Source organism: Paramormyrops kingsleyae, unplaced genomic scaffold (assembly GCF_048594095.1).
Source record: "Paramormyrops kingsleyae isolate MSU_618 unplaced genomic scaffold, PKINGS_0.4 ups26, whole genome shotgun sequence".
Classification (NCBI taxonomy): Eukaryota; Metazoa; Chordata; class Actinopteri; order Osteoglossiformes; family Mormyridae; genus Paramormyrops; species Paramormyrops kingsleyae.
Window position 1 is genome coordinate 1,722,353 of NW_027325964.1, and position 8,967 is coordinate 1,731,319.

The 8,967-nt window shown below is 47.3% G+C and overlaps 1 protein-coding gene across 3 annotated transcripts; it reads left to right on the forward strand.

The window, feature by feature from the left end:
* The first annotated feature begins 219 nt into the window (after positions 1-219).
* On the forward strand, positions 220-3,353 carry LOC140583907 (uncharacterized). 3 transcript variants are annotated; one of them, XM_072707868.1, is made up of 7 exons: positions 220-319; positions 1,538-1,807; positions 1,907-2,545; positions 2,644-2,682; positions 2,805-2,909; positions 2,991-3,091; positions 3,222-3,353. In XM_072707868.1, the coding sequence occupies exons 2-7, from the start codon at positions 1,562-1,564 to the stop codon at positions 3,238-3,240; spliced, it is 1,149 nt and encodes a 382-aa protein (XP_072563969.1). In that variant the 5' UTR covers positions 220-319; positions 1,538-1,561; the 3' UTR covers positions 3,241-3,353. The 3 variants fall into 3 exon arrangements, with proteins under 3 accessions (XP_072563969.1, XP_072563970.1, XP_072563968.1); XM_072707869.1 differs by lacking the exon at positions 220-319 and having other exon boundaries at positions 941-1,807; positions 1,907-2,264; positions 2,400-2,545; XM_072707867.1 differs by lacking the exon at positions 220-319 and having other exon boundaries at positions 941-1,807.
* Positions 3,354-8,967: the final 5,614 nt, after the last annotated feature.

Below are 8,967 nucleotides of genomic sequence, written 5' to 3' on the forward strand. Positions count from 1 at the left end.
CATAATGAATTAGCGTATAACTCGACGTAGGAGCGACTTAAAAGGATAATTGGAAATGCATGTGAAAGAGGACATTCTGCCCTTCGTGGCCATATATAGGGGTTTCTGGGACTTCTCTCGAGGTATCCATTGAAAGTCACCCAAAATTGTATTTCAGGGCTTTGCGCCAGCATTTTCTTTCACGGGGGGTGGCGCGCGGGCGGGGGCGTGCCTATAAGTGAGCAGCAAGCTAACTTTCCTCATTAGTGTTTATTCGGGACGGGGCAGAGAAGCAGCCGAATTGGTACATCTTCAATTTGAAGTTTTCCCCCAGCACTTCGTAAGTACTTTACGCTTTTTAGACAATGCATTACTTAAGATTTCAAAGTAACTGTTTTACAAAGCATATCGCAGTTTAATTCCATGTTTAGATAAACTTAGTCTGCCGCTTTGATACGAACGCTGCTGTTACAATGTATATGGCTGTTTTGCGTTTGTCTAAACGGGGAATTAATTAATCTGCCGCTTTGATACGAACGCTGCTGTTACAATGTATATGTCTGTTTTGCGTTTGTCTAGACATATAATTAATCTGCCGCTTCTGAAATGCATACGGCTGTCTAATTGGTCTTTGTAAGCTGACGCAACACTCGCCGTGGCCGCAGTTTGTTGGGGGTAGAATCGCCATTTCGGGTGTGTGCTACTCAAGAGCCACCATTTGCCGCGTGGCGTTGCTCGGATACACGTAATCTGCCGCTTTGATACGAACGCTGCTGTTACAATGTATATGGCTGTTTTGCGTTTGTCTAAACGGGGAATTAATTAATCTGCCGCTTTGATACGAACGCTGCTGTTACAATGTATATGGCTGTTTTGCGTTTGTCTAAACGGGGAATTAATTAATCTGCCGCTTTGATACGAACGCTGCTGTTACAATGTATATGGCTGTTTTGCGTTTGTCTAAACGGGGAATTAATTAATCTGCCGCTTTGATACGAACGCTGCTGTTACAATGTATATGTCTGTTTTGCGTTTGTCTAGACATATAATTAATCTGCCGCTTCTGAAATGCATACGGCTGTCTAATTGGTCTTTGTAAGCTGACGCAACACTCGCCGTGGCCGCAGTTTGTTGGGGGTAGAATCGCCATTTCGGGTGTGTGCTACTCAAGAGCCACCATTTGCCGCGTGGCGTTGCTCGGATAAACGTAATCTGCCGGTTTGAAACGAGCGCTGCTGTTACAATGTATATCGCTGTTTAATTGCATGTTTAGACAAACTTAAATCAACAGTCGATTGTGCATATGTGGCTTTGAAGTTAATGCTTGGTTGCCTACCGGTTACGTCAACCTCTTCCTATACGTGCGTGACCACAAGGTGCGCCAGTTCTTCCACCAATGGGTTTATGCTCCCATTTAACCTATAATTGAAATTAAATGGTTGAATAATTAAGTACTTGGTACCACTAGATGGGTAGAGCAATGGACTCTGAACCATATGTAATCAAATGTGCCTCTTTCTAGATGGTTAATAATTTTGAAATTTCTTCTTCATTTCAGGTACTGTTTTTGTGTTTTTCCATCATGCCCCGCAAGCCCCAGGCCTGCCCGCTTTGCCGGGCTGTCTACAAGAACGTTTCGGTCCACCTCCGTGCCGTGCACAAGGTGGACAGCAACGCGGAGAGGAGGCTGCTGAACTCCTTGTCGTCGGGCAGATTTGCCGGGCCGATAGATTGCCCCGTGCCCCTCTGCCCGGCGACAAACCTCAGCCGAATTGACCGCCACCTGAAGCTGCGGCACTCGCTGGACGGCGACGAGCTGAAGCGGCTGGTATTGCATCCCATTCCATTTAATTGTATCTGTATAGGAAATCTATGCTGCAGTTCATCTTAAAGAATCTCACACGATTACCTCCTGCCCAAAACCCAGATTGCGATCGCCAAGAAGGCGGCGGCACGAAGGTCGTTGCACGACTTGAGAGGCGCACGCAAGCAGAGGGAGGATGAGATGGCACGGCTGAAACGGCGGCTCCGACGCCTGGAGAAGGAGGTGGCCAAGCTGAAAAGGCAAAGCTCCTCTGTGCCTCAGGGGTCGGGATCCTGGTCACGTTCGCAGCATTCTGGCGGTCGGCAGTCTCGGAGCGAGGAGGGCGACATGCCATCCCTCAGCTGCAGACGGCGACGATCAGCTCCTGTGCTCGTCACCACCTCCTCCTCCTCAGATGAGGTGGTCACCACAGCGGTCCAGCTCTCCGGGGAAGGCCCCAGTGGCGCCACATGTAGTCAGGGTGAGTCCAGCCGGGTGCAGTTGCTACCCCTAATATGTTCCACAGAAGGTGGAAACGACCTGTGGTGGAAGACACGTCAATCACTTCAGCAAGGGAACAGCTATGGTGAGGCTAAAACAACATATCTTCCAACAGGTGGCACTGCCCAGGTGGAGGGAGACCTGGGGGCACATGGCACGCAGCCATCGTGTAAGGTGGTGGTTGTCCTCCAGCAGCTGGAGCAGGAGGAGGAGGAGGAGGAGCAGCAGCAGCAGCAGCAGCTGGAGGAGTCGGAGTTTGAAGTAAGTTTAACCGGTTAATTTTGGTAATTGAAGCATTAATAACGTGTGTGTGTGTGTGTGTGTGTGTACATGTCAAACTGAACACATCTCTTTGACAGGTCCCAAGTCCTCTGCCAAAAGCAGTGCCGTTTGCTCGGGTAATGCCAAGGCGTCTTTTTTTTTTTTATTTTATTTTTTTTAACTTTTCAAACATGTTTTGGGTAATTTCTCTGTGATAATGTGCAGTGATCAAAGTAATGTCATTTCTTTAAAATCACAGAAGGCACTCGTCCGACGCAAGATAACGTATCCTGAGACCCTGAAGGATATGCTTCGGCAGCAATTCAGGGACCATTGGCAGGAACGGCCAATAAGAACAGACACGGTTAGTATGCTATTTGGTATCATATCAGTTACTGCCACCGATGTATCACGCATGACTGAAATGGAATACTGTCTCTTTCAGATCAACAGAGTCTTGTCCCGGTCTCCCACCCTCCTCCAGCACTGCAAAGACCTCCGACTGACGATTGATAACGTCCGAGGCTTATTGAAGCAAATGCAACAGTAAGCCACCTTCACTGAACATTTAAAACATTTAAGATGGTGGTTGTTACTAATACTTTACTGTTGTGCTTGCTGTTGCTCATATGCTTTTTTTTTTTTTTTTTTTTCTCTCTGCTTGTCTACATTTCAGATCATCAGTCCCTACATAAGGAGGAAGGATGCCTCTCTGAAAGGCCATCTTTCTTCCCTGTTTTATATCTCCTCTATTAAGTATTTATATTTCTATTTATTTTATTTATATTTTTGTCACAGCTGTTTTATTTGTTGCTTTGCACTTAAGCTTTGAAGTTTACATAGGAACAGGCAAATAAAAGGCCTTTGTTTAATTAATGTCTCAGTTTTCCCTTGTCATGTCCTCCACAAGTCACTGTGCATGGGGTTATGGTAGGCATACTTTTTAACTGATGGGTTCATTAAACACTCGTATGGTTGGGGAAGGGGGGTCTTAGGGTTCGGGAAGGGGGTAAGGGGTTTTAGCGTAATGGCTGTCCCTTACTGCGAATGCCTTGGTCAGCACCACCTCTAGCCTGACCCTACGAGCCAGGGGTCTGAAATTTGGCATGCGTCAACTAGATCTATGTATGAGGGAGTATGCAAAATTTCATGAGCCCACGCCTTAGAGAACTTGTCTGGTGTAATTTTAAATGTCTAGTTTAAGGGAGCTAAAGGCCTCATAAAGGACTTGGGGGGTCCGTCACGGCTGAAGCCTACGAGCCAGGGGTCTGAAATTTGGCATGCGTCAACTAGATGTATGTATGAGGGAGTTTGCAAAATTTCATGAGCCCACGCCTTAGAGAACTTGTCTGGTGTAATTTTAAATGTCTAATTTAAGGGAGCTAAAGGCCTCATAAAGGACTAGGGGGGTCCGTCACGGCTGAAGCCTACGAGCCAGGGGTCTGAAATTTGGCATGCGTCAACTAGATGTATGTATGAGGGAGTTTGCAAAATTTCATGAGCCCACGCCTTAGAGAACTTGTCTGGTGTAATTTCAAATGTCTAATTTAAGGGAGCTAAAGGCCTCATAAAGGACTTGGGGGGTCCGTCACGGCTGAAGCCTACGAGCCAGGGGTCTGAAATTTGGCATGCGTCAACTAGATCTATGTATGAGGGAGTATTCCAAGTTTCATGCTTGTCAGTCATTCCAGTTAAAAGTTATGAGCATTTGACAAGGCCGAGCTCCTTTTTCCCCATATCAGAGTCCCAGCAACACATGTGTTGCTGCATCTCTGGTTCTCAACTTTAATTCTCAGTTTAATTTCTGAGGCACCGTCGGCTCCAGAGACTTGGAATTTGGTACACGCGTCTCCCAGGCAGTGCCGGTTCAGAATCTGCAAGTGCCCGGTCTCCAAGTCGCTGCGTTCTCCAAGTGGCCTCCGGGTGGCGCTCGAGCGTCGGGGCTAAGTGCGTCCCAGTCCCTTTCCCGCACTCCTGCCTAAGCTGTTTGTTGGTTACGCTAAGCCTAGCCAGATTTGCTAGGTCTAATTGATGTATTTGATAGTTATGCAAAGGCTGCCCAGATTTGCTAATGTCAAGTTATGGATTTGATAGTTACGCAAGGCCTAGCCAGATTTGCTAGGTCTAATTGATGTATTTGATAGTTATGCAAAGGCTGCCCAGATTTGCTAATGTCAAGTTATGGATTTGATAGTTACGCAAGGCCTAGCCAGATTTGCTAGGTCTAATTGATGTATTTGATAGTTATGCAAAGGCTGCCCAGATTTGCTAATGTCAAGTTATGGATTTGATAGTTACGCAAGGCCTAGCCAGATTTGCTAGGTCTAATTGATGTATTTGATAGTTATGCAAAGGCTGCCCAGATTTGCTAATGTCAAGTTATGGATTTGATAGTTACGCAAGGCCTAGCCAGATTTGCTAGGTCTAATTGATGTATTTGATAGTTATGCAAAGGCTGCCCAGATTTGCTAATGTCAAGTTATGGATTTGATAGTTACGCAAGGCCTAGCCAGATTTGCTAGGTCTAATTGATGTATTTGATAGTTATGCAAAGGCTGCCCAGATTTGCTAATGTCAAGTTATGGATTTGATAGTTACGCAAGGCCTAGCCAGATTTGCTAGGTCTAATTGATGTATTTGATAGTTATGCAAAGGCTGCCCAGATTTGCTAATGTCAAGTTATGGATTTGATAGTTACGCAAGGCCTAGCCAGATTTGCTAGGTCTAATTGATGTATTTGATAGTTATGCAAAGGCTGCCCAGATTTGCTAATGTCAAGTTATGGATTTGATAGTTACGCAAGGCCTAGCCAGATTTGCTAGGTCTAATTGATGTATTTGATAGTTATGCAAAGGCTGCCCAGATTTGCTAATGTCAAGTTATGGATTTGATAGTTACGCAAGGCCTAGCCAGATTTGCTAGGTCTAATTGATGTATTTGATAGTTATGCAAAGGCTGCCCAGATTTGCTAATGTCAAGTTATGGATTTGATAGTTACGCAAGGCCTAGCCAGATTTGCTAGGTCTAATTGATGTATTTGATAGTTATGCAAAGGCTGCCCAGATTTGCTAATGTCAAGTTATGGATTTGATAGTTACGCAAGGCCTAGCCAGATTTGCTAGGTCTAATTGATGTATTTGATAGTTATGCAAAGGCTGCCCAGATTTGCTAATGTCAAGTTATGGATTTGATAGTTACGCAAGGCCTAGCCAGATTTGCTAGGTCTAATTGATGTATTTGATAGTTATGCAAAGGCTGCCCAGATTTGCTAATGTCAAGTTATGGATTTGATAGTTACGCAAGGCCTAGCCAGATTTGCTAGGTCTAATTGATGTATTTGATAGTTATGCAAAGGCTGCCCAGATTTGCTAATGTCAAGTTATGGATTTGATAGTTACGCAAGGCCTAGCCAGATTTGCTAGGTCTATTTGATGTATTTGATAGTTATGCAAAGGCTGCCCAGATTTGCTAATGTCAAGTTATGGATTTGATAGTTACGCAAGGCCTAGCCTGATTTGCTAGGTCCAATTACTGATTTCAGGGTTTGGGTTAGAGTATGTGGTCAGGGCAGAGGGTCTAATGGTTAGGGAAGAGGGTCTTATGGTTAGGGAAGGTGGTTTCAGCGTTAGGGAAGGGGGTTTTAGGATTAGGGAAGGGGGTTTTAGGGTTAGGGAAGGGGGTTTTAGGGTTAGGGAAGGGGGTTTCAGCGTTAGGGAAGGGGGTTTCAGCGTTAGGGAAGGGGGTTTTAGGGTTAGGGAAGGGGGTTTCAGCGTTAGGGAAGGGGGTTTTAGGGTTAGGGAAGGGGGTTTCAGTGTTAGGGAAGGGGGTTTTAGGGTTAGGGTTAGGGTTAGGGTTAGGGTTAGGGTTAGGGTTAGGGTATCGCGAGAGGGGGGTGCAATGGGCGTGGCTGCACCCCCCCTGGCCCCGCCCCCCGGCCGGTGCAGGGGGCGTGGCTGGGCGTGGCCTGGCGCACAGGCGCCACGCGTGCGAAGGAAGGCCGTATCTCGCTCCGTTTGCGAGATATTGCGAAAAAACGTCGTAACTTTTTTTCCATGTAGGCGGGCTTTGATTTGATTGGTGCAGGTGGCCTCTACTGGTGGAGAGGGATCTGAGGAACTTTGTTGCGGGTGTCTACGACGTTCCCAGGTGGAGATACGCCCACTTCCGGTTTGGATGCTAACAATGCTAACATGCTAACTTTTGCGATAAGAGCAGATTGCGCGCCCAGGACGCGCAGAACGTGTAGATCCAAAGTTCGGGCCCGATCCGGGCATGCTAAGACATGCTAAACGCTAGCATGCTAACACGCTAACTCTTGAGACGACGGCGGATTGCGCACCTGCAGAAGGTGTATATCAAGATCTGAGCATGCCAAGACATGCTAAATGCTAACACGCTAACTTGAGAATGCGACGGGGCTAAGTGCGTCCCAGTCCCTTTCCCGCACTCCTGCCTAAGCTGTTTGTTGGTTACGCTAAGCCTAGCCAGATTTGCTAGGTCTAACTGATGTATTTGATAGTTATGCAAAGGCTGCCCAGATTTGCTAATGTCAAGTTATGGATTTGATAGTTACGCAAGGCCTAGCCTGATTTGCTAGGTCCAATTACTGATTTCAGGGTTTGGGTTAGGGTTAGGGTTAGGGTTAGGGTTAGGGTTAGGGTTAGGGTATCGCGAGAGGGGGGTGCAATGGGCGTGGCTGCACCCCCCCTGGCCCCGCCCCCCGGCCGGTGCAGGGGGCGTGGCTGGGCGTGGCCTGGCGCACAGGCGCCACGCGTGCGAAGGAAGGCCGTATCTCGCTCCGTTTGCGAGATATTGCGAAAAAACGTCGTAACTTTTTTTCCATGTAGGCGGGCTTTGATTTGATTGGTGCAGGTGGCCTCTACTGGTGGAGAGGGATCTGAGGAACTTTGTTGCGGGTGTCTACGACGTTCCCAGGTGGAGATACGCCCACTTCCGGTTTGGATGCTAACAATGCTAACATGCTAACTTTTGCGATAAGAGCAGATTGCGCGCCCAGGACGCGCAGAACGTGTAGATCCAAAGTTCGGGCCCGATCCGGGCATGCTAAGACATGCTAAACGCTAGCATGCTAACACGCTAACTCTTGAGACGACGGCGGATTGCGCACCTGCAGAAGGTGTATATCAAGATCTGAGCATGCCAAGACATGCTAAATGCTAACACGCTAACTTGAGAATGCGACGGGGCTAAGTGCGTCCCAGTCCCTTTCCCGCACTCCTGCCTAAGCTGTTTGTTGGTTACGCTAAGCCTAGCCAGATTTGCTAGGTCTAACTGATGTATTTGATAGTTATGCAAAGGCTGCCCAGATTTGCTAATGTCAAGTTATGGATTTGATAGTTACGCAAGGCCTAGCCTGATTTGCTAGGTCCAATTACTGATTTCAGGGTTTGGGTTAGAGTATGTGGTCAGGGCAGAGGGTCTAATGGTTAGGGAAGAGGGTCTTATGGTTAGGGAAGGGGGTTTTAGGGTTAGGGAAGGGGGTTTTAGGGTTAGGGAAGGGGGTTTTATGGTTAGGGAAGGGGGTTTCAGCGTTAGGGAAGGGGGTTTTAGGGTTAGGGAAGGGGGTTTCAGTGTTAGGGAAGGGGGTATTATGACTAGGGAAGAGGTAAGGGTTTTTTATGGTTAGGGCTGGGGGTAAGGGGTTTAAGCGTAATGGCTGTCCCTTACTGCGAATGCCTTGCTCAGCACCACCTCCAGCCTGACCCTACGAGCCAGGGGTCTGAAATTTGGCATGCGTCAACTAGATCTATGTATGAGGGAGTTTGCAAAATTTCATGAGCCCACGCCTTAGAGAACTTGTCTGGTGTAATTTCAAATGTCTAATTTAAGGGAGCTAAAGGCCTCATAAAGGACTTGGGGGGTCCGTCACGGCTGAAGCCTACGAGCCAGGGGTCTGAAATTTGGCATGCGTCAACTAGATCTACGTATGAGGGAGTTTGCAAAATTTCATGAGCCCACGCCTTAGAGAACTTGTCTGGTGTAATTTTAAATGTCTAGTTTAAGGGAGCTAAAGGCCTCATAAAGGACTTGGGGGGTCCGTCACGGCTGAAGCCTACGAGCCAGGGGTCTGAAATTTGGCATGCGTCAACTAGATGTATGTATGAGGGAGTTTCCAAAATTTCATGAGCCCACGCCTTAGAGAACTTGTCTGGTGTAATTTTAAATGTCTAATTTAAGGGAGCTAAAGGCCTCATAAAGGACTTGGGGGGTCCGTCACGGCTGAAGCCTACGAGCCAGGGGTCTGAAATTTGGCATGCGTCAACTAGATCTATGTATGAGGGAGTTTGCAAAATTTCATGAGCCCACGCCTTAGAGAACTTGTCTGGTGTAATTTCAAATGTCTAATTTAAGGGAGCTAAAGGCCTCATAAAGGACTTGGGGGGTCCGTCACGGCTGAAGCC